Consider the following 27,795-nt stretch of genomic DNA (forward strand, 5'->3'; position numbering starts at 1 on the left):
TGTTTTATAAAAGGAGCCTGGGACATTTTGTACTTAAACAACATGAATCATGGGTGTGCCAGGTTTGTTCTTGGCCTACTAGCAGAACCACACAGCAAAACCATTCTTCTAAGAGGCACAGATCGTCTCCAAGGATGGACGAGTCACGGAGTCACTTCTTGGACCACAGTGAGCTCTGCGTCAGGGAGAGTCTGTGGAAAGCCTACATTACTGTTATAACACAGACTTTGCTTTAAGACAAACACACTCCAGTGAACCCCAACCAGCTCTTTACATCAGTTCTGCTGCACACTTCCTCCAGGAAGCTCTCCCTGACCACCCTCCTAGCTGGGTTAAGTGTCCTTGCATCTCTCAAGCACTGCACTTAGCATACTGTTCTACAGTGTTCAGGTATCAATCGGCCTCCCTACACACCTTAAGAGCTCCTTAAGAGAATGGATTGTATCTTATTTGTATTTTCCCCACAGCCCGGCAGATGGTAAGTATTCAGTTAATGACAATGAATGAATGACTTAAAATTACTACTTACTAGGAAAGTTCCAGACATGATTGACTGGGAGCGAGTTGATGTAAGTCTCTCCAAATTGACCATGGACTTGGTGATTTCTCGGAGCTTCACCGTGGTTTCTTCCTGTACTCCTGCAGCCTCCTCCTCCTTCCCATATTCTTTCCCCTCTTCTTCCTCCTCCTTCTCTTCTTCTTCTTCCCTTTCCTCTCCCTCTTCCTCCTCTCCCTGTTCCCCTGCCTCCTCTCCTTCTTCCTCCTGCCCTTCCCCCTCCTCCTCCTCCTTTCCCCCTTCCTCCTCCTCCCCCTCCTTTTCCCATTCTTCCCCTTCCTTTTTCCCCTCCTTTTCCCATTTCTCCTCTTCCTCCTCTCCCTCTTCCCCTTGTTCCTCTTCTTCCTCTTCCCCTTCCTCCTCCACTTCCTCCTTTCCCCTCTTTTCCCATTCCTCCCCCTCCTCCCCTACCTCTCCCTCATTTTCCCCTTCCTCCACCTCCTTCCCTTCTACCTCCCCCTTCTCCTTTTCCCATTCCTCCGCCTCTTCCCCTTCTTCCTCTCCTTCTTCCCCTTCCTCCCCTTCTTCCTCCCCCCTCTCCTTTTCCCATTCCTCTCCCTCTTCCCCTTCTTCTTCCACTCCTTCCTTCTCTTCCCCTTCCTCCTCTCCTTCCTCCTCCTGCTCCCCCTCCTGCTGAGGCTCTCTCCATACTAATATGTCATCTTTTAATTCCTGTTGCATACTTTCCATCCCTCTATAATTATAATCTTCTTCCATCTCTGTTTCCCCATCTTCTTCTGTTTCTTCTAGTGGATGTTCTCCTGCATCCGACATTATTTTTTGTGGACTTTCCTTTAGAGAAATTTTGACCATAACAATCAGCAGTTCCCTTTGTTTCCCATTTTAATTTCCTGGTGCACTAACCTATTGATGAAGTGTGCAATACTAAAGCCTGTCCCAAATTTTAAACATATTGATGTCAGGGCCTCTCATCTTTCTAGGAATAACTTTAGAGCCCTCTAACTCACTTTATATATATTCATATTCCCACAGGCAGCAAAGTGATAACCCAGGCATTAACAACAATCCTAATAATGTAAACAAGGGCAGAAGCAGTGGCTTAGTGATTAAAATCCTGAGCTTTACAGTCAGCCTCTCCTGGCACTGAATCCCAGTTCTACCACTCACTAGCTCTGTGACCTTGGGCGAGTCACTGTACCTCTCAGAGTCCAAATTTGCTCACAGGCAGAATAAAAGTGAGAACCCTAAATTCTGGGGTTGAGATGACAGATGTAAAATGCTCAACGCAGCTGCTGCAGAGTGCTTGAAAGGCAGCAATCATTTATAAAGTTTAGCAGCCGTCTAACATGGTCTCTCATTTATTCCTTCTGACAAACTTGAGTTTGAGGCTCTGAGGGTTGAAGTGACTTATTCAGGTCACAACGCTAGAAAGAGGCAGACTCTGACGCTTGGTTCCTCCCTCTGAAAAAAGCATTGCTAGGACACCAAGCCCCCCCCCTCTCCCCCCCCTCCCCCGCCCTCCAGCACGGGGCCTGCTCTGACTGCAAACTTTGCCGGCAGATCTTAATACTGGGGTCCAGGGGTAGGGGCGGACGGTATAGGAGATCAGTGGCGGGGGTGCACAACGCCCAGGCCCAGGCGGGCTCTCTCCTCCAGCTCTGGGGCTGCGCCCCCCTGCCCCCCCCCCCCACCGCCAGATGGGGCGAGCGCCCCCCACCCCCGCGGGGCACCAGGCCCTCCCACAGCAGGACCCCGGCCCCGACTCACAGAGCGCGCCCTCCCGCCGCCTGGACCCCTCTGTCACCTCCCCAGCCTCCAGAGGCCACGGTTTTCTCCTCCACGCGCTGCTTAGCTACGGTTGCCACCCAAGCTCCGTCCCCAAGCTCCCCGCGGTAGAGCTGAAGGGCTGGACGGTGCCACGTGCCCAAGGCTCACGCCCCCTGGCGGTCCCAGAGGGACGCGCGCCACTGCCCCGCCCCCGGACGAAATTAGCCTTCCTTGCCAGGCGACTCTTTCTTCAACCACCCCCCCCTCTCCAAGTGCCAAGTATGCCAAGTGGTGCATACTTGGCAGTTCTGACTCTCCGAAGGCTTGACGAGATGAAGTATGAGCTGTTTGGTAAAAGTCTCTTTGCCGAAAGCACACTTTATTTCCCGGTCTCAGACGCGGCACACAGATCGGCCCTCCACGCTTTCCCAACGGGCGCTACATGCTGTGTGCAGTATTTTCGCTAGCTGGGATTACACACTATTTAGGTTACATTATCTTGCTGTTCTCATCACAAAATGCTTCTGCAAAACCAGCTTGGTTCAGCCTATTAGCATCATTTCAAAGTGACTCTCAGCTACAATCTCACAGAAGACGGCACACGCCGCCATCCTGAGGCTTCTTTAAACCTGCAGGAAAGCAGCCAAAGGCACTGATGCAGAAAACTCTGGTGCTCTCATTTAGGAGAATGTCAATGATTCTCCCTGCCCTCCACCCCCAAGCCCCAGTGCTGGTAGATTAATAAGCATACATCTTAAAAAAAAAAAAAAAAAAAGGATCAAACTGGATGATGCAAGCTGTGTTTATTATAATCTGGGGCTTATAAAAAGAGACTTGAAAATACTTGGAATCAGAACACGCACACACACAATTTAAACAGCAAAGAGTGGTACGCATGGCATGTCTGTGTCTGTAAGGGGGGAATGCATGTGGATGCACTGCTAGGGTAGAGTTTTGGGGAAGATACTCAACATGAAGGCTTTCCAGTTAAGCATGAGAATCCATGGCTGGAAGCAAGAGCCCAAGTATTGATTCCTGTCAAGGCAACCTAGTTTCTGTATTCAACCTAAGCAAATCCATTCCCAAGGAACACTGGCATGCCTCAGCAGAATGGGCCATCCTTCCTCTGAAATAGAAAGTGATGTGCAAGATATGTGGGAAAAAATAGTGATACGGTGAAGGGAGAAAGTAAAACACAGGGTCACTAAGAATCACTGAAACCCATGTGGCCCTGTGAAAGAGAGAAAATAAAAGGAAGGAAGAAGGAATCAGCAAGTTTAAGGAGTCAGGTATGCACACACTGCTGGTCCCGTCAGCAATCAAGCACACCTTGGCAGTTTACAAACTACTGTTGATTTGAGGGGATGACCAGGAGGTTCAACTAAAAAGGTCAAATTAGAAGATAATTTGCAATGTTTTTTATTCCAGAAGCAAAGGGAGCTTGCTGCTCTCCTGTGAGTTATAGAGGAGGAAGCTGACACCTCAGGGGGGCTACCTGGGGAGCCTCCTGGCTTTCCCTATTCTTCAAGGGAGCGATGTGCCCGGGAGGTAGAGCTGCTGAGGATGTAATTTCTGTATCCAGAGCAGCAGTGCCATAATGCAAATGCAGATGCTGCAAACCCCATTCACTAACGGATGATGTTCTTGAAGTGTTGGTCAAATCCTGACTTCAGAACCACTGTTGGTTTGTTCTGTCCAAATTTTTTTTTAAAGTAAGCTCTACACCCTGGATGGTCTTGAACTCAGAACCCCAAGATCAGGAGTTGCATGTTCTACCCACTGAGCCAGCCAGGTGCCCCTGTTCTGTATAACTTTTTCTTTTTTTCAAGATTTGATTTAAGTAATCTCTACACCCAACATGGGGCTTGAACTTACAACTCCAAAATCAAAAGTCACATGTTCCACTGACTGAGCCAGTTAGGTGTCCCTGTCCAACTCTCTATAAGAATGTTCTAACTCCTGTCAGAGCTTTGGTTTGGAGGTTCACAAGAAATTCATTTGGCACCGTATGTTAACTAAATTTAATTTACATAAAAAAATTTTTAAAAGGGAATTCGGTTGGGGTGATAACATCTTCATATCAGCACTGAAACCTGTGTTTATTCAGGAGGAAAAATCTAAAGAATAACGTCCTATCAACACCTGCCAGAATAACTCCCACCCACTTCCCCACAATCCAGAAAACTCCCATTTAGGGCCATCGCCTAATTCGCAAAAGATGCCAAGCACAAATCAAGTTAACAATGCCTTAATCCCAAGAGGTTACACTGGAAGGCCACAGCGTTTCCATCACCCAAAAGTCCAGGCTTCCAGCCTCCTCCAAATCCTTAAGCTTCCGGGAGAGAAGAGAAGGAAGAAATTCCCACCAGACCCACATCCAGGGCAAGGGAAGATGGTTTCCTATTACTGTTCCCTGGGAACAATCATCTTTGCAAAGGAATAATGTTGCAGCTGAAAGAAAAAAAAAAAAAAGAAAAAGAAAAGAAAAGAAAAGAAATGACATAAGTTTGGTGGCTCCAATCAGAAGACCAAAAAGTGAGCCCTCTGAGTGATTCACCTGCATTCTCTGTCTTTTAAATCGAATGCCCAGTTAGTGAAAGAATGAGTGACCAGGGCTCCTTCTACCCCCACACCTGCAATCTCATTTGTGCTTCAAGTACTTATCAGGAGTTTCTACAGGCAATCTGGGGAATACCATCATTTCCCAGTAGCCACCCTACCTCCTCCCCAGAGCTTTATGGCTGACAAACACTCAAGTGAAAACTGACAGGGCATCGTGTAAGTGAGCAGAAATGATACTTTACCCCAGCAGTCCTTTTCCTGCCCAGCGGGTCGGGACAAGTCTAAGCTGATGTTTCTCCCCTCTGCGGATCACTGTCACATTGAGGGGTTTCTGAAAGGAAAATAAGCTCATTTTATAGTCAACCTGTTTAGTATTCAAAAGAGATTCAAACTAAAATGCCGAGATACTGATTTTTGCATGTCAGAGTGGTAAGTATGCTTATATTAATAAGCGTAATCCTGCAGTTGTCAAGAGTGTGGGGGACATGACACCCCCCCAATGGGGTTGTGAATTGGTACTATCCTCATGGACAAACACATCTCTCCAAAAAATTTTTTTTAAAAGGCGCCTAAGATACATTTTACAAAAGTACAAGATAATATATGAACAAAGTGTTACTTCTGGGACTGTTTATAAATTCAAAAACTGAAAACACCCAAAACATCCCTTGATAAGGTATTAGTCAAATATAGGATAGTGAATGAAGCCGTTTTAGTAAAAACAAAACGAGCAAAGTATGAACCCATCTGAATATACATTTTTTGTTTAATTTTATTCATTTATTTTTTTATGCTCTTTTTTTTAAGTAGGCTCCATGCCCAATGTGAGGCTTGAACTCTCCACCCTGAGATCAAGAGTTGCATGCTACCAACTAAGCCAGCCAGGCACTCCTGAATATACCTACTAAAAGGGCATATTTGTTGCTTCATGTATACAAAGCTTTCTGGAAGATATCCAAAAAAACTGTTAACAATGGTTACTTTCAGAGAGAAGCACCAGGAGTTTGGAATGAAAAAAAAAAGATGACATTTATTTTTATATCTTTTTTTTTAAGACTTTATGTATTTATTTGAGAGAGCAAGGGAGCACAAACAGGGGGCAGGGGCAGAGGTAGAGCGAGAAGCAGGCTTCTCCACTGAGCGGGGCGCCCAACATGGGGTCCCATCCCAGGACTCTGAGATCATGACCTGAGCTGAAGGCAGACACTTAACCAACTGAGCCACCCAGGCTTTATATTTTTATATTTCTTTGTATCATGTGTATGTATTACTTTATATTTTATATTTTTATATTTTTATATTTATATATATATATTTTGTACCATGTGTATGTATTACTTTAATGTAAAAAATTAAAATAGAATATATACCAAGGAAACTTAAAAATAAGGTGCATTAAAATTTAGAACTTTTGTCCATCACAGGATACTATCAACAGAGTGAAAACTCAGAGAATGGGAGAAAATATTGGCAAATTATGTGTCTGATAAGGGATTAATATCCAGAATATATAAAGAACTCCTACAACTCACAACAGCAAACAATCCAATTAAAAAATAAGCAAAAAATTCTAGAGTAGACATTTCTCCAAAAAAGATAAACAAATGGCCAAAAGCACATGAAAAGATGCTCCACATCACTAATCATTAAAGAAATGCAAATCAGAAACCACAATGAGGTATCACTGCACATCCATTAGGAAGGCTACTATCCAAAAACAGGAAATGACAAGAGTTGGCAAGAATATGGAGAAACTGGAATATTGTGCACTGCTACGGGGAATGAAAAATGGTGTAATCACTGTGGAAAACAGGATAGCTATTCCTCAAAAAACTGCTAACAGAAATATCACATAATCCTGCAATTATTTTTTTTTCACAGATTTATTTGAGGGAGAGAAAGAGAGCATGCAGGGGAGGGGCAAAGGGAGTCCTAAGCAGACTCCACACTAAGTGTGGAGCCCCAAGCAGGCCTGATGTCATGACCCCAAGATCACAATGTGAGCCAAAACCAAGAGTCAGATGTCTAAACAACTGTGCCACCCAGGTGTCCCCACATAATCCTGCAATTAAACCTCTTGGTATACACCCCAAGAATTAAAAGTGGGGACTCAAACAGATATTTGTACACCTCTGTTCATTATTTATAATAGCCAAAAGATGGAAGCCAAGCAAGTGTTCATCAACGGATGAACGAATAAACAAAATGGAGTATTATTCAGCCTTAGGAAGAAGGAAATTCTGACACACACAAAATGGATAGACCATGAAGACATTATGCTAAGTGAAATCCATCAGCCACAAATGGAGAAATATCATCTGATTTTACTGAAAGTGAATTCAAGGAGGCAGAAAGCAGATTAGTGATCACCAGAGGCTTGGGGAGAGGAGAATGGGAAGTTGGTGTTTAATAGGTATAGAGTTCCAGTTTGGAAAGTTGAAAAAGTTCTGCTGGGGGATGGAGGAGGGGGCTGCAGAACAATATGAATGTACTTAATGCCAGAGAACTGCATACAGAAATGGTTCAAGTGTTAAATTTTATGTTATATATATCTTATCACAATTTTTAAAAATTATGGCAGATCTATCAATGTAATCTCTAAATCTGACAAAGTAAAGCAGTAAGAAAAAAACAAAAAGATGCCACTTTTCACCTAGATGGTCAAAGAATAAGACTGCCAAGAGCATGGGCAAGAGGAGTCAAGAAACAAGCCCTCGTATACACTGCTCGAGAAAATGTGAACTAATCCAAACTTTTTGGAGGGCACCCTGACAACATCTATCAAATCTGTAAATGTGCATTGCATTTGACCCAGTAATTCCACCTCCAGAAATCTCTCTGACAGAAACCCTCATGTAAGACAAGAATATTCACTACTCCATTGTTGGTGATGACCAAACATAGGGTAAAACCTCAATGTTGGGATGCCTGGGTGGCTCAGCAGTTGAGCATCTGCCTTCTGCTCAGGGTATGATTCTGGATCCAGGGATTGAGTCCCACATTGAGCTCCCTGTAGGGAGGCTGCTTCTCCCTCTGTCTGTGCCTCTGCTTCTGTCTCTCATGAATAAATAAATAAAATCTTTTAAAAAATGGGCAGCCCAGGTGGCTCAGCGGTTTAGCACTGCCTTCAGCCCCGGGCCTGATCCTGGAGACCCAGGATAGAGTCCTATGTCAGACTAGCTGCATGGAGCCTGCTTCTCCCTCTGCCTGTGTCTCTGCCTCTCTCTCTCTCTCTCTCTCTCTCTCTCTCTCTCTGTGTGTGTGTGTCTCATGAATAAATAAATTAAAAAAATCTTTAAAAGAAAAAAATAAAAAATAAACAAAAAAATAAAAAATCTGAAAGAAAGATCTGTGTGTGTGTGTCTCTCATGAATAAATAAATTTAAAAATCTTTAAAAGAAAAAAATAAAAAACAAAAAAATAAAAAATCTGAAAGAAAGAAAGAAAGAAAGAAAAGAAAAGAAAGAAAGGAAAGAAAGGAAAGAAAGAAAGAAAGAAAGAAAGAAGAAAGAAAGAAAGAAAGAAAGAAAGAAAGAAAGAAAGAAAGAAGAAAGAAAGAAGAAAGAAAGAAAGAAAGAAAGAAGAAAGAAAGAAAGAAAGAAAAGAAAAGAAAAGAAAAGAAAGAGAAAGAGAAAATCGCTTAGTTTAAAATTAATTAATTAATTAATTAAATAAAACCTCAATGTCTGGTATGGAGGGCTAGTTACATAAAAGATGGCATACCAAGCAAAATGGAATACAATGAAGAAGGTACCCCACCTGGAAATCCCCTCAAGGGGGACGGAATCCAGAATGCTATGTAAAGTAGGTCTTGTTTGTCTTCTTTTTCAAAAAGCAATCACTACAGACATATTCATCCACACTTAAGAAATATGTGAGAGGGGGATCCCTGGGTGGCTCAGCAGTTTAGTGCCTGCCTTTGGGGCAGGGCATGATCCTGGAGACCCGGGATGGAGTCCCACATCAGGCTCCCTGCATGGAGCCTGCTTCTCCCTCTGCCTGTGTCTCTGCCTCTCTCTCTCTCATGAATAAATAAATAAAATCTTAAAAAAAGAAAGAAAGAAAGAAAGAAATATGTGAGAGATACACTGATGTGATTCTGGTTTTAGAAATGATACCCCTAGACAAGCTAGAAACCCAGAGGTCATCCTTGACATGGGCTGGGTGCCATATTAAAGCCCATATACTAATATCCTAAAGGTCTCTCTAATTTACCCACTTCCTGCTGCCCACTCACCAAAGCCACCATCACCCCTTGACCAGGGTGCTAAAACTGTCAGCCCTCCAGTCAGCTTTCTACCTAGCATCTGGAGAAATCTTTCCAAGACACAAGGCTGCTTACATCTGTTACCCTCAGTTTGGAAGTGTGCATGGCTCTCTACTGCTCCTCAGTAAAAAAAGAATGAAATCTTGACAGTACCACAAGGCCTCACACGGTGTGTTCCCTGCCAACTTCCCAGATCTACCTCCTCCCCACCTACCCCTTCCCTCCTTACTCTGGGCTCCAACCATCTTCTCTGGCCCTCTCCCCTCAGGGACACAACCCTGCTGGAAGGTTCCTCTCCTTATCTTGCTACCAGTCTCTAGGCTTGATCAACTTTTTTTTTTTTTAAGATTTTATCTTTTTAAGTAATCTCCACACCCAACTCAGGGCTCACTCACAACCCTGAGATCAAGAGTTGCATGCTCCATTGATGGAGCCAGCCAGGCAACCCCAGGCCTTGATCAACTTCTAACACTCACAGGTCACATCCTCGGGAATGTTATCCTAACCACAGTCATTGCCTTCCTAGCCTCCTCAAACTTTTCCTTCATAATACTCATGGGGGTGTATAATTACGTTTGATTAGTTCTTGTCTCCCTTGCTGAAGTGTTTGCGAGGCAAGGGCCTTCTGTTTATCTGTGCTATTGCCGCCCTAGTGCCTGCACCTTGCCCAGCACTTAAACAGAGCAGGGAAGGTACATAGGAGGAAGAGACCTAGGACTTCTGTTCTTTTCTTCAAAAACTTTTGCCCTGTATAATGTTTGACCCTAAAAATGCATTATTTTTATTTATGAGATATAATTCAAATACAGTAAAATCAATTGTAAAGTATACAATAGGGACACCTGGGTGGCTCAGTGATTGAGCATCTGCCTTTGGTTCGGGGTGTGATCCTGGAGTCCCAGGATCAAGTCCCGCATCAGGGTACCTGCTTCTCCCTCTGCCTGTGTCTCTGCCAATCTGTGTCTCTCATAAATAAATAAAATCTTTAAAAATAAAATAAAATATACAATGCAGTGGGTTTTAGTGTATTCTGAGATTCATACAAACATTACCACTACCTGAATGAAGAATCTGTCATCCCCTAAAAGGATCCTTGCACTCCTTAGTAGTAGCTCCCCATTCCTTCCTTCACTCAGCTGCTGATGACCACCCACCTGCTTCCTATCTCCGTGGATCTGCCTGTTTTGGACACTTTCACATAAATGGAATTGTAAAATACGCAGTCCTTTGTATCTGGCTTCTTTCACATAGCACAAATTCTTTCTAGGTTCATCCATGCTATAGCATGTCAGCACTTCATTCCTTTCTACAGCTCCATAAAATATACGTTGTTTATAATAAAGAAGACTTTTTTTAATTGAAGATTTTTTTTTCCTTTGAAAATACATGCATTTGATATAGAAACCCAGCTTTAGGAAGTTACCAAAAGAAACAAGAGATTCATCTACCAGAGTACTAATTTCCAGGTTTCCATAAAATTGGAAACTACCTAAACGTCTAACAACAGAACATGGTGGGGATTTTTTTGTTTTGTTTTGTTTTTTACCATTTTTCTCAAGTCACAAAGTGGACCCTTGATTCTCAAGTCGGACTCTGTTTCTGGGAGGATCCAAGGCCCTGAGGGGGTAAGGTCTCCCCACCTCAGCAGCTCAAGTTTTTTTTTTTTTTTTTTTTTTTTTTTTTTTTTTTTTAAATTTTTATTTATTTATGATAGTCACAGAGAGAGAGAGAGAGAGAGAGGCAGAGACACAAGCAGGCTCCATGCACCGGGAGCCCGACATGGGACTCGATCCCGGGTCTCCAGGATCGCGCCCCGGGCCAAAGGCAGGCACCAAACCGCTGTGCCACCCAGGGATCCCAGCAGCTCAAGTTTTATCTGTTTGATACATTGGAATTCCCCAAGAAATTCCATTGGAAGGAAAGGTGCTGTTGCTTAAACGTTCAATAACTACTTTTGTGAAGAAGGATTCATAATGTTATTAACTACAGTCACCATGCTGTACATGAGAGTTCATAATAATGTTGTATTGCCTATTTGAAAGTTGCTAACAGTAAATCTTAAAAGTTCTCATTACAAGAAGAAAAAACTGTAACTATGGTGATGGATATTAACTAGACTTACTGAGAGTATAATTTTATAACGTATATAGATAATGAATCATTATGCTGTACGCCCATAACTAATATAATGTTACATGTCAATTATACCTCAATAAAAAAAAAAAAAGAAGGATTCATGATCTCTGAAGAGCTTAATAACCTATTTAACTAGAAAAGACAGACTAGGGGTAGCCCCAGTGTCCCAGCGGTTTAGTGCCACCTTCAGCCCAGGGCATGATCCTGGAGTCCCTCCCAGGATGGGAGTCCCACATCCAGCTCCCTGCATGGAGCCTGCTTCTCCCTCTGCCTGTGTGTGTGTGTGTGTGTGTGTGTGTGTGTGTGTGTGTGTCTGTCTGTCAAGAATAAATAAATAAAATCTTTAAAAAAAGGAAAAGACAGACTAGCAGCACTGGCGTGGCTCAGTTGGTTGAGCGTCTGTGAGGTCATGATCCTGGAATCCTGGAATCCTGGAATCCTGGGATCGAGCCCCACATAGGGCTCCCTCCTTGATAGGGAATCTGCTTCTCCCTCTGCCCCTCCTCTCTCTCTCTCAAATAAATAAATAAAATCTTTAAAAAAAAGACAAGACAGACTAAAAACCAGTAGCTGTTATCACTAATCACCAAAAACTGGAAAAAACCTAAATGTCCCTCACTGGTAAATGGGTAAACAATCTGACATTTATCTACACAGTGGATCACTACAGAGCAGTAAAAAGGAGTGAACTACAGATACACACAACAATGTGGAAGAATCTCAGATGTAAGATGCCAAGTGAAAGAAGCCAGATTTAAACGGCCATACAGAGATCCCTAGTGGCTCAGCAGTTTAGCACCTGCCTTTGGCCCAGGGCGTGATCCTGGAGTCCCAGGATCAGGTCCTGCATCGGGCTCCCTGAGTGGAGCCTGCTTCTCCCTCTGCCTGTGTCTCTGCCTCTCTCTCTCCCTCTCTCTGGGTCTTTCATGAATAAATAAATAAATAAAATCTTTAAAAAAATAAAAGGCCATACATATTGTGCGGTTCCATTTATAGGACATTCTTGAAAAGATAAAACTGTAGGGATGGAGCACAGATTGGTGGTTGGGTGGGGTGGAGGCTGGGGGAGGGGTTAACCATGAAAAGATATGAGGCCATTTGGGGGAGAATGACAGAATTGCTCCATATCTTCATTACAGTGGCAGTTCTCAGACTATGTACATGTGTCAAAATTCACAATACTGTACACTGAAAAGGGTGAATTTTGCTATAGGTAAATCACACTTTAATAGCCAATAGCTCTATATGCTGGTATATGAACAGACTGACCCCAGAAGGACATGAGACTTTTCATTACATGTTCTTTGGTTCTGTCTTAAACGTGTCTGTGTATTACCTCTCCCAAAAAAACCAGAGACATATTTACAAAACAAATCCGTAACAATGAGCCCAGACAACTGCCAAGTTTAAAAGTATGTGCACCACAGTACACAAGACACACAAGCAAACCACTACACTAGGAAGTCCAGGGAAAAGGAGTGAAAAATCGAGACTCTGGGTAAACATAACAGAACCAACCTGCTTCTACAAATCTCACTAACATGATGACAGGACAGCCAAGGGGAAACAAAAGACCACCACCACAGGACGAATAAATAACATGGCAGGAGACTGCAAAGATGAAAGAGGGCACCAAAATAAAAAGCCAACAGAAAGTGGACAAGTGGTAACTGAGCAAGTAGAGAAAATAGACACCCTGTTTAGTGGTTCTAGAAAATGCCCATAAATTCTTTGATATTCCTTCAAGATGTAAAGGCTAATGATTCCCTTGCTTTTGAACGTGGGCTGGACTTGGTGAGTCGCCTCTAATGAACAGAATGAAGTAGAAGTGATAATGCATGTCTTCAGAGACCTGGTCAAAGAAGACACCACTGCCTCCTCTGTGCTCTCGCTTGGACTGCTCGCTCTGGGGGAAGTGGCCGCCATGCTGCAAGCGCACTCCAGCAGCAGTACAGAGGGGCCCGAGCCATGAGGAATTGATGCACCAACAGCCATGTGAGTGAGGCATCTCGGAAACAGATTTTCTAACCTCAGTCAGGCTCTCAGATAATGGCAGCCGCTTCCAACACCTTGACTACACCCTCATTGAGACCATGAGCCAGAACCACCCAGCTAAAACCCACTCCTGGATGTCCAAGCCTCAGAAACCGTGAGACATAATAAATTTAAGCTGCTAAGTTTACAGTAAGTTTATTTTTTTACTTACCAATAAATAACTAATACACCCTTTATGGCAACAGGTTAAAAAGAAGCTGACAGGGATCCCTGGGTGGCGCAGCGGTTTGGCGCCTGCCTTTGGCCCAGGGCGCGATCCTGGAGACCCGGGATCGAATCCCACATCAGGCTCCCAGTGCATGGAGCCTGCTTCTCCCTCTGCCTGTGTCTCTGCCCCTCTCTCTCTCTCTGTGACTATCATAAATAAATAAATAAAAAATAAAAATAAATAAAAATAAAAAATAAAAAGAAGCTGACAAAGAACAAATGGATTTGTTCCAGAGAACCCCAGGAAGGTTTAGTACAAAACAGACCAATGAAACAGAATAAAGACTTCCACTTATAGGAATCTGAGAGATAATAGAGGTGGAGATATAAATAAGTGGGTAAAGTATTAACTATTCACTAAATAGTATCTGGACAACTACTATCCATTTTGGGGGGGGGTACCCTACCTGATACCATTCACAAAATTAATTCCAGATGAGGTATATACTAAGTTGTTGTATATACAACAAATGTCTACATAGTATCTTGTATATAAATGTTCACAAAAGTATTCACAATAGCCAAAAAGTGGAACCAAACCAAATATCCACCAACTGATGAATGGATAAGTAAAATGTATATTCATACAATATGATATGACCCAGCCATAAAAAGGAATGAGGTACTGACACCTGCTACAACATAGACAAACCCTGAAAACATGATGCTGAGCAAAGGAAGTTAATCACAAAATATCATGTATTATGTGATTCCATTTATATGAAAGTCCAGAATAAGCAGATCCATACAGACCAAGAGTAGTTTAGTGCTTAAGGGGTTGGTGGGTAGGGGGAAGGGGCAGTGATCACTAATGGGCATGGAGCTGCTTTCTGAAGTCATGAAAATGTTTCTAAAATTAATTGTGGTAATAGATGTACAACTCTATGAATATACTAAAAACGATGGAGCTATGCAGGGTTTTCTTTAAGATTTTATTTTTCTAAGTAATCTCTACACCCAACATGGGGCTCAAACTCACTCCTCAAGAGTCACATGCTCCACAGACTGAGCCAGCCCAGTGCCCTGAGCTAGACACTCCAAATGGGGAAACTGTATGGTATGTGAATTATACCTCAAAACTGTTGTATAAGAAATAATCAAAGACTGGGGCACCTGGCTGTCTCAGGTGGTTAAGCGGCTGACTCTTGATTTTGGTTCTAGTCATGATCTCAGGGTTGTGAATCAAGCCCTGTGTTGGGCTCCATGCTGGGAATGGAGCCTGCCTAAGATTCTCTCTCCTTCTGCCCTTCTCCCTGCCTCTCTCTCTTCCCTTCACTAAAAAAATAAAAATAAATAGATCAATTCCACATGGATTAAAGAAAAACTAAAAACAAATCCATAAAAGCGTGAGAAGTTCTTTAAGCAGACACAAAATGCAAAAACCATAAAGCAAAAAACTGATGAATCTGGCAAAATCAAACTCCTGAACCTCCTCCATGCAAGTGCAGACTTGGTGAAGGTGTCAGTGTGAGAATGAAGGCCTGACAACTGGCTGGGGCACAGGTACCAGCCAGCTATGTTTCAGCCTAATGCCTGCCTTCCAAAGAGTTACACATGGATGAGCAACGCAGCCAAACAGCTGAGCAGGCGCAAGACAAACCAAGAATTACTGTCAAACTGAATACTTCATTTGGGAATGAAAAACTTTTGTAGATAATTTCTATGGACTCTGAGTCCCTGTTTCTCCTGCAAAGTGTGGATCTTTTTGCCAAGATAACTTTTGTGAAAGTTACATTCCTGAGCCATGAGCTGAGGTGATCAGGTAGAAATGCTATTTAAAGGCATACTATTCCAGAAACTGGTGGATTGCAGCCAATTTTGAATCCCAACCCTTATTATATTTCCAAGGATTGAAATTGTCAAACTGCACATGAATCATGTTCTAAGGTACTACTGTGTGAATAGTGCTTTGCTACTGTGCACTGTCCCTTCTTTCTTTAAATTCTCAGGTATGGTTTTGGCTGGGAAGACCTTGTTATATTAACAAATGTAACAAAATGGTTAACTAACTTAAAAAAAAAAACCAAACTTTCTAAGTCACCATAAAATAAGTTAAAAGACAAAGAGATAATCAGGAGAAACATATATATCATGAAAACAGGCCAAGGTTTAGTATCTGGAGTATGTTAAAAAAATTCCTATAAATTTGGGTGCCTGGGTGGCTCAGTCGATTAAGCATTTGCCTTCAACTCAGGTCATGATCTCAGGGTCCTGTGATAGAGCCCCACTGCCGGCTCCCTGCCCAGTGGGGAGTCTGCTTCTCCCTCTCCCTCTGTACTCAAGCTCTCTCTCTCCCCTTCTCTCTCAAATAAATAAAAAAAAAATCCTTTTTTAAAAATTCCAACAAATCAATTTTTTTAAAAGGACAAATAGCCCAATTAAAAAAATGGAAAAAATATAAACAGACAATCCACAGAAACAAAAATATGAACATTAATCCAAATATAAAATAAAGATACTCAACCTCACTGGTAATCAGAAAAATACAAATTAATGCAAGATGTCATTTTAGCAAAAATGTTAAAAGATCAGTAATACAGAGTACTACTGATGATATGGTACACTCATAATGTTGGTCAGGACACAAATTAGCAAAACTTTTTTGAACTACCTATTATAAGTGTGCATAATACACTGAGAGCCTATAATTCTACTTTCTGGGGTGTTTGTTTGTTTGTTTTACTTTCTGGTATTTATATCAAGAAGTTGCCCGTAGAGACATCTGGGTGGCTCAGTGGTTGAGCGTCTGCCTTTCGCTCAGGGCGTGATCCTGGGATCGAGTCCCACATCGGACTCCCTGTGAGGAGCCTGCTTCTCCCTCTGCTTATGTCTCTGCCTCTCTTTCTGTGTCTCTCATGAGTTTCTCCCTCTGCCTATGTCTCTGCCTCTCTCTCTCTGTCTCTCATGAATAAATGAATAAAATCTTAAAAAAAAAAAAAAAAAAAAAAAAGTTGGGATCCCTGGGTGGCGCAGCGGTTTGGCGCCTGCCTTTGGCCCAGGGCGCGATCCTGGAGACCCGGGATCGAATCCCACGTCGGGCTCCTGGTGCATGGAGCCTGCTTCTCCCTCTGCCTGTGTCTCTGCCTCTCTCTCTCTCTCTCTCTGTGACTATCATAAATTAAAAAAAAAAAAAAGTCATCTGTGAACAAGGATATATGACTGTTCATGCTAGAATAAAACCATAAATAACCAAAATGTCCATTGATAAGGCAGGGGACGGACAAACTGGAGTACATTCCTACAACGGAGTGCCATGCAGCAGGACAAAAGATCAAGGCATGTGAAAGTGAAAAGATTCCCTGAGAAACACTGTTGAATGAAAGAAGGGATAGGAAGTAGGAAAAGGGTATTTATATAGGGTGGCTGCAAAGGCCTAGCCCAGGTGTCATTTGTACAAGATGAGGGATACACATAAGGGAGAAAAAGCATTCCAGACAGAGAGAACAGCAAGTGCAAAGGCCCTGTGCCTGAGCAACAGCTCTCTGAAGGCCGCAAAGAAAGACCCCAGAGACAATCCTGGCATTGGCAATTCTAGGGTTACTGACCAGATGTGACCTCCAACTCACCCCCTCACTGTGCTGCACCACATTGCTAATGTTATGCAGAGACTGGAAGTTTTGGGTGTTCACAGAGCCAAACTCCACAATCTCATCATCCACTTGCAGACCCTAAAGAGAGAAGAAAAACAGAAAATCAGGGTAGAGGTTAAATGTGCTTCTGGTGTTCTTTACCCTTTCATATCCAATTTAATGTCCAGGCCAACAGCTTGTTTTCTACTGGGAAGAGTGGTAGGCACAAAGCAAAGAGGTCAGGGATTTGGCTACCTCACACAGGAGGAGGTGGTAGATAATTGGGTCACCTGCTCCCGGGGATTCCTTCTAGGACGATCTAGTAAAAGGGGGCCAGTTCTATCTGATGTCTGATAAAAGCTGGCAGTTGTACAGGCCTTAAAGAATGTGGGGAAAAGCCAAATGCTATCTTCTGGGGTCAGGGGCGAAAAGAGACAGGCTAATCTGGGCCTATTTTGTTCAGGGGTCAGAATTTAGGCAATTTTGCTCTACAAGTCCCCACATGCACAGACACCAGGCTGACCCAGGAATAGTGTGACCCTTTCATCCTAAGAACACAGATCACAATTCATTCATTCCTTCAACTAATATTTGTCATGGGCCTATTACAGCTCTGTGCTAGAGCTGTGGATAGAGAAGTAAAACAAAGCTCATATAGAACCATCCTGTAATCATTAAAGTCAGTTGGCAGGACCTGGATTCAGGACCCAGTTCCATAGATGAGGAGCTATGTGTCCTGGCACCAGTTACTTCAGGTCTTAGAAGCTTTATTAGTGGATAAAAGGTGTTAAGATTAGTGCCTACCCTAGAAGGTGGCTGTAGGATTAAATATCAACTACATATTCAAATAAAAACTTGATCATGATGTTCAGAGTAGCATTATTCATAATGGCCAAAAGACAGAAACCAAATGTTCATTAAGTGATGAATGGATAAAAACAATGTGATAGGGGATCTCTGGGTGGCTCAGCAGTTTGGTGCCTGCCTTTAGCCCAGGGTATGATCCTGGAGACCTGGGATCGAGTCCCACGTTGGGTTCTCTGCATGGAGCCTGCTTCTCCCTCTGCCTGTGTCTCTGCCTCTCTCTCTCTCTCGGGTCTCTCATGAATAAATAAAAAAATAAATAAAAAATAAAAAAACAATGTGATATATCCACACAATGGAATATTACTTGGCCATAAAAAAGAAATAGAGATACATGTTCTGTTATACATGATACTAAGTGGAAAAAGCCAGTCATAAGGGTCATATAGGATTCTATTTATATGAAGCAGAAAGCAGACTGGTGGTTGCAAGGGGCTGGGGGAGATGGGTTGGGGAGGGAGTGATGGCTAATCAGTAAAGTTTCTTTTTAGAATAATGAAAATGGGGACGCCTGGAGGGCTCAGCAGTTGAGCGTATGCCTTTGGCCCAGGGTGTGATTCTGGGATCTGGGATTGAGTCCCGTGTCAGGCTCCTTGCAGGAAGCCTGCTCTCCCTCAGCCTGTGTCTCTGCCTCTTTGTGTGTCTCTCATGAATAAATATATAAATAAAATCTTTAAAAAAAGAAAAAGGGGTAGCCCAGGTGGCTCAGCAGTTTAGCGCCGCCTTCAGCGCAGGGTGTGATCCTAGAGACCCAGGATCGAGTCCCACGTCAGGTTCTTTGCATGGAGCCTTTTCCCTCTTCCTGTGTCTCTGCCCCCCCCCTCCAGGTCTCTCATGAATAAATAAATAAAATCTTTAAAAAAAAAAAAAAAAAAAGAATAATGAAAATGTTCTAAAATTGCTTATAGTGATGCACAGCTCTGTGAAGACACTAAAAACCATGGAATTGTATGCTTCAAATGGGTAAATTTTATAGTGTGTGAACTGTATCTCAATAAAGCTGTTTAGAACTTAAAAACATGCCAGGTAAGGTCTAGAATTCATTTGGCAATACAGCCAGTGCAAAGCAAAGACGCAGTAAATGGCAGCTACAGTTGTCCTTCTCCTGTCTAGTACTCAGTGCCTGGCTAAAATAAGTCAAAAAGAGATCCTTTCCCCCTGTCGGATATTTATCACCTTCTCCCTTGGGTCTCAGGCCTCTCCCTGACCAGGTTAGTGGGCAGCAGGGGCTGACTCCTCTCTAAAACCTGGCCCCAGCACAGGGCTGGGAAGCCCAGGGCTCAGTCAGTATTTGCTAAATAAGTGGGTAAAGTCAAGCTGCAGCATGGACAGACACTGGGTCTGTCTATCCACGGTCCTGCCCCACCCACCCCACCCCAAGGCTACCAGACCCATAATACCCTCCAGGTGTGGATTTAGGTGGTGGAGTTCTGGCTTACCGCAATACTGGCAGGGGAGCCAGGACTGATGCTGTTCACTTTGGCAAAGGCCTGAGGGGGCCTGCGGTCCTCACTCTGGCCCAAGTTGCGGCTCATGGCCTCTTCATGGGCCTCGGCCATGTCCCGAGCCTGCTTCTCCTTGTCTCGAGCATGCAGCTGGTGTAGGGCCTCTTCCACCTGCTTCATGACTGCCTTGTGATCATTCTGTAAGCCTGGGAGAATGCCACATTAGGGAACAAGGAAGCCAGCTGAAGACACAGGACTCCCAAATTCAGGACTCCCACATTCGATCGCACTGGACTAGAGGCTGAGGACAAACCTGTGGCCGAGACGGGGGCCACCGTCACGAAGCTCAAAGTCTAGTTAGGGAAAGAGGTCAGGAACAAGTAATTACTAACATCTGATTACTGTTGCCGAGGGCTAGACAGCCAGGACAGGACCTTGCTAGTCTAGGAGATCAGGAAAGACTTCCCAAAGGCAACACTGTTTCAACTGAGACTTGAAAAGGTGAGCAGAAGGCCACCTGGGTGGTTCAGTGGTTGAGTGTCTGCCTTCAGCTGGGGTGGTGATCCCAGGATTCTGGGATCAAGTCCTGCATCAGGCTCCCCATAGGGAGCCTGCTTCTCCCTCTGCCTCTCTCTGTGTGTCTCTCAGGAATAAATAAAATCTTGAAAGAAATAAGGGAGGGAGGGAGGGGAGGAAGGGAGGGAGGGAGGGAGGGAGGGGAGGGAGGGAGGGAGGAAGGAAAAGGTAAACGGAAGCAAGAAATTGCTGTGGTGAATCCACAGCCACCACCTCAGATGCATACAAGGGGCAAGTGTGGTGGCCATGCAAATCAGTGAAGTGAGCTGGGTGTAAGAAGGACTTCACTTTTCTCCTAACAGCCCCACAAGGAAAAATGATGCCTAAGTCCACTAACACATGGCAGGTGATGTTTGGTCTGGAAGAACAGGAGAAGAGCTGGTAATTAGGAATTTGGAGGTAAAATTCTCTGACTTTGTTTCAGTTCTGATAGCTAATTCAAAATGTAGCAAACTGGGGCCCCTGGCTGGCTCAGTAGGAAGAGCATGCGAGACTTAATCTCTGGGATTGTGAGTTCAAGCCCCATGATGGGTGTAGGGATTACTAAAAATAAATTAAAAAAAAAAAAAAAGGTCGAGAATCACACCAGTCCAGTAAGTTATTGCTGCAGGCCAGTCTAGCACAGTGGCTGACATTTTGACAACTTTCTAAACCTAAAAACAATTTTCTTTAGTGCTGTGGATCCCACACCTCTATTCAAGCTAGGTCACTCACAAGCTACATTTTTGATGAGTTTCAGAGGCCAGAGCTGTCGACTGACACTACCTGCCAATCCATGTCCAATGTTTGTGGGGCACAGACTTTTGGACTTTCCAGATGCCCTGACTGTGGGCATGCACAGCTACCTGACCTGGTTCCTCTGCCCCTATCATCTTGGAGCAAAGGTGAAGCCCTCAGATATAATGGGACTCTGGTACTCAACCCACAGGAGCAGATAGATACAAGAAAAGAACCCAGATCTGGGCCCATGGTTCTGGGCCCATGGTTGGCAGAGCACGCTGACTCCTGATCTCGAGGTTGTTAAGTTCAGGTCCCACTTTGTATATAGAGATTACTTTAAACAAACAAACAAACAAAACTCCCAAACTTGAATAGGTAGAGACATCTGACTGGGCAGGAACACTTAAAATGGTGTCGATGTGTAATATATAGTCACTCTTTGACTAGAAAAGTTCCTCTGGATAGTAAGCTCCATGAGAACCCTCAGAACCTTCCATAATGCCTGGCACACAGGAAGCACCCAACACACAGCTGCCAGTGATAGGATGAATGACTTTACTTTCAATATACTGCAATTCTAACGAAAATTTTTTTTTAAAATTTATTTTCCTAAACAAAATGTTTCCAAAGCCTATTTCAAAAAACGAACTTGCAACTGTAACAAATGCAGTCTACTAATGTAAGATATTAATAATAAGGAAAAGCTGAGTCCAGACTATGTGGGACCTCTCTGTATTATTTTTCCAATTTTTCTGTAAACCTAAAACTGTTCTAAAAAATAGAATCCATTTTTAAAAATACAAGAGAGGTGCCTGGTTGGCTCAGTCAGCAGAGTGTGCAACTCTTGATCTCGGGCTCATGAGTTCACTTAAAAAAAACAAAAAGAAGATCAATAAGAATTGATCAACCAGGTTCTTAAATATAATAAAGTCATTAAGATAATGTGATATTGGGGCACCTGGCTGGCTTAGTTGGAAGAGCATGAGACTTGATCTCAGGCTTGTGAGTTCGAGCCCCATGTTGGGTGTATAGATTACTAAATAAACTTAAAAAAAAAAAAAAAAGTGTGATTAGCAAGGAGATGTATCAACAGAACAATGCAAAAAACTAAGAGACCTAAATATGTCTGAAAATTTCCTATGTAATACTGCTAGCATTTCAAATTAATGGAGAAAAAATAGGCTACTTAATAAATGGTGTTGGAACATCAGGGTAAACATCTGGAAGAAAATAAGCCAGTGCTCTCTCTCACACATTAGGCTCTGCTTCTCAAATTTCCCCCAGAATCCTAAATCACAAAGAAAGCAGGCCACATCCCTGGGGAGTCTGAGGGTTAAACCAAAAGCCCCCAAATTTCCCTCCAGTCTTTTTTTTTTTTTAATTTTTATTTATTTATTTATTTATGATAGTCACACACACAGAAAGAGAGAGAGAGAGGCAGAGACACAGGCAGAGGGAGAAGCAGGCTCCATGCACCGGGAGCCCGACGTGGGATTTGATCCTGGGTCTCCAGGATCGCGCCCAGGGCCAAAGGCAGGCGCCAAACCGCTGCGCCACCCAGGGATCCCCTCCCTCCAGTCTTGACATGGTTCTTCCCTACTCTGTATCTTCCACTTGTTTCAATACAAAAATGGTATGCTTCCTTTCCCAAAATCTTCAAGGAAAAGTGATGCTCTAAGATGTTGTTCTATGATTATATTGCAGCTTTGCGGAACATTTGGCACCTCAAGAGGTATCTCACTCCTATGGTAACTACTTATGCCTCCAGAAGGAAGCTCGGCCTTATAATCAAAACATGCTGCAGATGGAATCAAGATTCAAACACATAAAACAGAGGTCAATGAGGGGAAAATGTGCATGATAAATTCCCCTCTAATAAGACTTTGTGGTAGAGGCTGCCAGCTGCCCACCCATGGCAGAGGTGAATAAAGCCCCCAAACATGTTCTTGTGGTAGCCACCAGAACCTGTCAATGTTACTTTCCATGGCAAAGGGGGCTTTACAGATGTGGTTAAGTCCAGGGCACTGATTGGGGAGATCATCCTGGATTACCCAGGCAGGGGGCCAAATGCCATCACAAGGGTCTTTGTAAGTGAAAGCAGGAGTGAGACAGTGAGAGAAAGAGGTGAGATGGTGGGACCAGAGGTTGGGAGGTACAGCTGCTGGCTTTGGAAATGGGAGGAACTACGAGCCATGGGACACAGGCACCTCCAGAAGCAGGGAAAGATAAAGAAATGGGCTCTTTATCAGAGCCTCCAGAGGGACACAGCCCTGCCAACACTTTGATCTTAGTCCAGTGATACCCATTTGGATCTCTGATTATTATAAGGCAATAAATTTGTGACACTTGAAACCACTAGTCTAGGGTATTTGTTACAATAGGACCAGAAAACTAATATACTACCCAACTGCTACGTACAACTTATTCCTCAACTATAAACAAATAAATGATTTTATTTAGGATAGTGATATGACCACCATGGAGTACATACCCCAACATGTCTTGCAGGCAGAGAGGCCTAGGAAGTGAAAGCAGAAAGCAGTGCAACAAGGCGGGGCTGGGATCTACAGGAGAGTTTCTTAAAGGGAGAGTCCTGGGCAGCAAAGGACCTTCTCCCCTTCCCACCTTCGTCCTTCCCTTCCTTCCTGCTTGGTGCATGGACATGGTGACCCTAAAGTTGGAAAACATGTCCAAAGGATGGCACAGCCTGGGATCTGACAGCCAGCCCTGCTCTGCTTCCCTCCAAATGTCTATACTGAGGCACTGAAGGCTCCTGTGTGAGTGACCGCAGTCAGGGCACTATCCTTACCAGCTAGATGCATTTCCTAACACATAACTAGTTTGATCAGGATTGCAAGCAATTTTTTTTAAAGATTTTATTTATATACTCATGAGAGACACAGAAAGAGAGGCAGAGACATAAGCAGAGGGAGAAGCAGGCTCCTCACAGGGAGTCCGATGTGGGACTCGATCCCAGGATCACGCCCTGAGCCAAAGGCAGACACTCAACCACTGAGCCACCCAGGAGTTCCAAATTTTTGACTCCGGTTTCTATCATCACTTTGAAAAAGTTTCCACAGTGAAGTCAAGTCTTTAAGAACAAAATGAAAAATGAAACCATAAATTTTAGAAGCCTAGAGGCCAACCCATTCCCTCACTCAGTCCCTGGATGCGGACAGTGAGCTAATCCCATCAGGGGAGAAGAGAAGGAAGCAGAGAATATGGAATAGTAAGATCATGCTTATGTGCCTTCAGCCTCCCTTGCTGGAAGGCTGGGGATTGGCTGCACGCACACCACTCACAGACGATGTTGTGCCTGGCAGTTCGGACTTGGTACAGGTCCACGTCTGACCGAGGGTAGCCCTCGCAGTCCACCAGTGGCTCATTCATCCCCACGCCCTTTTGCTAGAGGGAAGAAACATGGTTAAGATTTCACAGGTATGAAGTCCTCAAGACATTTTTTTCCCTTGCAGCCATCATAAAGGCGACAGGAATGAAAGCTGCCACATACTGATCACACAGTACAGGCCACGTACTTTCCCCAAATGCTCCCACAACCACCCTCTGTGGTCAGGGGGACGACACACTATTTTTCTTTTTACTGACTTTTAATAACACAAGTAACATCAATCTGTGCTCCTCTTTTTAAGTCAGACAGTGCAGATAAAACTAAAGACTCTTTTGAGCTTCATCCCCAAGGCCAGCCTCTTGGGCTCCTCCAAACCCTCCTTCCAAAAGCAGCTGACACCTGGCTGGTGGCCTTCAAACCCAGAGGGGAGTGAAAGCCCCAAAGAGCATCCAGCTGTGGCAGGACTTTGGTTCTTCCTGAAAGTAAAAAGGGATCTAAAAGGGATTTCAAAGAGGTTTTCATCCCTCGAAGGGCATACTGTTATCAACTGCCATTGGGAGAAGGAATTGGGTGGCTAGGGGACAAGGAAGGCAGAGGGACTTCATTTTCTATTTTTTTGTAGTCTTTTTGAATTTTGATCATGCACACGTATTCCCTATCTAAAATGACACATTTAAAATAAATAAAATAAAATAAAATAAAATAAAATAAAATAAAATAAAATAAAATGACACATTTAACATTTTAAAGTCTTTTCCTACATTAAGTCAGAGGATGGTGCACAATGGCAATGAAACTCGTCCTGTGATGGAGGGCAGAGGGTTTCCAGTCAGTTAGACTTTGATTTGAATCTCAGTCGTGCCGTGTACAATCCGGGTGCCCTTGGTTGAGATCTCCCCTCTCCTGAGGGAGATCCATGACACAGAGAAGATCATGTGACCAGGGGCAGAGGAGTTAGACCACCAAAGCCAGGGATGGCCAGTGACCACCAGAAAATAAGACAGAGGCACTGAACAGATTCTCCCTCAGATCCCCCAGGAGAAACCAACCCTGCCGACAGCTTAGATTTCAGACTTGTGGCCTTCACAACTGTGAGAGAATGAATTTCCATCACTCTGGTCACCCAGTTTGTAGTAATTTGTTATGGGGGCTCCAGGAAATTAATACATGTAAAAGTAATAAATCATGGCTGAATTATTAGTCAGCATAGAGGAAAGCTGCCCAGGGAATATATGTACTGGGATGAGGGATTCCATTCACTTCTCTCCCTTTCTTTCTGGAAGCCACTGGGTTATACCTACCATTTCCTATTGAAGCCCATAGTTTACCTTAGACTTCACTCTTAGTTTTATATTCTACAGGTTTGAACAAATGTATAATGACATGTACCCATCATTACAATCCTATATGGGATACCTATACTGCCCTACAAATCCTCTGTGCTCCATCTATTCATCCCTTCCATCACTTTGGATCCCTGCAACCACTGATCTTTTTAATGTCTCCACAGTTTTGCCCCTTCCAGATTCTGGTTGAAACCCTACAGATGCAGTCTTCTCAGACTGGCTTCTTTCAGTTACTTATAAGCATTTGGGGTTCCTCCAGGTCTTTTCATTGCTCACTAGCCCATTTATTTTTAGCAGTGAGTAATATAGTCTACTGTTTAGAGGTTCATTTTATTTACCTATCCACCTAGTTAAAGACATCTTGGTTGCTTCAAGTCTTGGCAATTACGAAATAAGCTGCTGGAAACATCATGAGGATTTTTGCGTAGACATGTTTTAAACTCCTTTGGGTAAATACCATGGAGCACAACTGCTGGATGGTATGGTAAGAGAATGTTTAGCTTTGCAAGAAACTTGCAGCTCTGAATCAAGAGTTCCCCCACATCCTCAACAGCATCCGGAGTTGAACTGTGATGAATACTGGCCACTTAGACACATGTGTAGTAGTACCTCATGGCTGTTTTAATTGGCATTTCTCTGATGACATATGACATATGTCTTTTGAGATACACGTTTTAAATTCTGATAAATTTTATCTACTTTTTCTTTCATTGCTTGTGATTTTGGCATCACATCTAAGGAGGTTTTACCTGACCCAAGATCACAAAAATTTACTCCTATGCTTTATTCTATAAGATTTATGGTTTTAGCTCCTCCCTCCTTTTTAAAAAAACAATCACAGAGGAGGGCTTCAGGCTTAAAAGCTTTCAGCCTATAACTGTAGCTAGTAAAAAGGAACAAACATATCACCTTGGTATGCATTTTTACCTTATGCTAAAGGGAGGGGAAAAAATCCCTTTCTCATATGCTGTAAAGTTACAAAATTTTCACTTAAGACAAACATATTTAAGTAAAAAAGTGAATCAATATAAAGAAAAATACCAAGGGAATAGTAGTACAGGAGATATTATGGATATAGCATCCCGCTTGAGGTAAAAAGTAAAGTTTGGAAAATTGTTAGCATAATGCTTGAAAACACAAGTTCTGGATTAAACGGGCCTGAGATCTGAATCTCATTTTGTGACTCTAAGCAAGTGACTTCTCTTTTCTGAGCTGGGTAACATACAAACTTCACAAGGTGGTTGTGGATTTCATGATATAACATACACACAAACCAGCACCCTTCAGGCATAATAATCAGCACCCTGCAACATGATACCCTAGTCTTTTGATGCTTGGATTTTACTCTCATCACCTAAAATGCATTGCATCCATTCACCCTATATAGGATGTATTTAATTTATTCTTCCTCTGCAAATTGATTTGTGGTTCTACACTAATTGGCATAAGAAAAACTACCAGTTTGGGGGCTAGACAGACCTGGGAATAGCCCCACCACAGCCACTTCTGGTTACATGACCCTAGACAAGGGTTTGCCTCACCCTGGGCCTCAGTTCCCTTACTTGTCACTCAAAGCTCGGTCTTTAGAGTAGTAGCATCAGCATCGCTGGGAATTTGCTAGAAATAGATCTGCACCTCCGCGCCCCGTCCTCATCAGAAACTGAACTTTAACAAGATCTCCAGGTGCTTGCCAAACATAATGAAAGTTTACGAAGTTCTGACGTAAAGTGAGTTAGCAAAGCACAGATCTTCTGGTACACATTCAACAAGCACCAACGATGGTGGTGATTATCACAATTTATTAGCTCTGTGGCCTGAGGCAGGTTGAAGTAACGCCTCTGTTTCCTCATCCCTAAAATGGGGGGAATAGTAGAACTCACTTCAAAAAGTTGCTGCGAGGGTTAAAGGAGCTAACCACGTAACGCAATTAAAACAGCCCCCAAGCGCCCAACACCGGGTAAGAGCTCCACGAACGCTTGCTATACTAGGCCAGTCGTTCTCAGGGGCTATCGTTAGTTGCTTACCGCCTACTGCCGACAGAGGCCGCAGTTGCCGCGCTTTGGGCCTCCCAGGGAGCGAGAGCTCCACCGCTGAGCGCTCAAACCCAGGCCGCCCCGGCCTCCCCATTCTCCCAGGCTGCCCCCCACGCCCGCTCAGGAGCCCCGAGCCCCCACTCACACTCTCCAGTACGTCATAATTGGCTTTGATCTGCGCCTCGATCTCCTCCTTGCGCCGTATGAGCTCCTGGATGTCACTGACAGTCACCGCGCCGGCCTGCGGGGAGCCTTCGCCCTGCCTGGCTTCCCCCTCCGACATCCTGGACCTCGGCGCGGGATGCGGGACACCAGGCTCCCCGGCTTCCGGGATGCGGCCGCCGGAAGAGACTGTGGCTACGGCTCCGCCCGCGGGCCAAAC

The 27,795-nt window shown here is 43.7% G+C and overlaps 2 protein-coding genes across 2 annotated transcripts in view; both read right to left on the reverse strand.

The window, feature by feature from the left end:
- The window catches only part of CFAP251 (cilia and flagella associated protein 251), a 68,256-nt gene extending 65,815 nt beyond the window's left edge, over positions 1-2,441 (reverse strand). The window contains exons 1-3 of the mRNA XM_035706674.2: positions 2,285-2,441; positions 1,136-1,348; positions 530-727 (exon numbers count right to left, since the gene is read on the reverse strand). Of these exons, the coding sequence (XP_035562567.1) occupies positions 530-727; positions 1,136-1,330 (393 nt within the window). The 5' untranslated portion in view covers positions 1,331-1,348; positions 2,285-2,441. The remainder of the gene's footprint in view (positions 1-529; positions 728-1,135; positions 1,349-2,284) is intronic.
- Positions 2,442-3,068: 627 nt separating this feature from the next.
- Positions 3,069-27,795, reverse strand: PSMD9 (proteasome 26S subunit, non-ATPase 9). Its single transcript, XM_025473825.3, has 6 exons — positions 27,559-27,795; positions 23,988-24,090; positions 19,384-19,595; positions 17,078-17,179; positions 5,089-5,177; positions 3,069-4,735 (listed from the first exon to the last, which is right to left on the reverse strand). Exons 1-6 carry the CDS (start codon positions 27,694-27,696, stop codon positions 4,708-4,710), a joined length of 672 nt encoding a protein of 223 aa, XP_025329610.1. The 5' UTR covers positions 27,697-27,795; the 3' UTR covers positions 3,069-4,707.

The sequence above is a fragment of the Canis lupus genome, chromosome 26, assembly GCF_003254725.2.
Source record: "Canis lupus dingo isolate Sandy chromosome 26, ASM325472v2, whole genome shotgun sequence".
Classification (NCBI taxonomy): Eukaryota; Metazoa; Chordata; class Mammalia; order Carnivora; family Canidae; genus Canis; species Canis lupus.

Excerpts from the sequence above, each read along its gene's own strand:
- PSMD9 (XM_025473825.3), bottom strand. The coding sequence starts at position 27,696 with ATGTCGGAGGGGGAAGCCAGGCAGGGCGAAGGCTCCCCGCAGGCCGGC. Across the intron at positions 24,091-27,558 it reads ATTATGACGTACTGGAGAGT|CAAAAGGGCGTGGGGATGAA; the intron begins GTGAGTGGGGGC and ends TCTTCCCTCTAG. Across the intron at positions 5,178-17,077 it reads TGGTGCAGCACAGTGAGGGG|AAACCCCTCAATGTGACAGT; the intron begins GTGAGTTGGAGG and ends TTTTCCTTTCAG.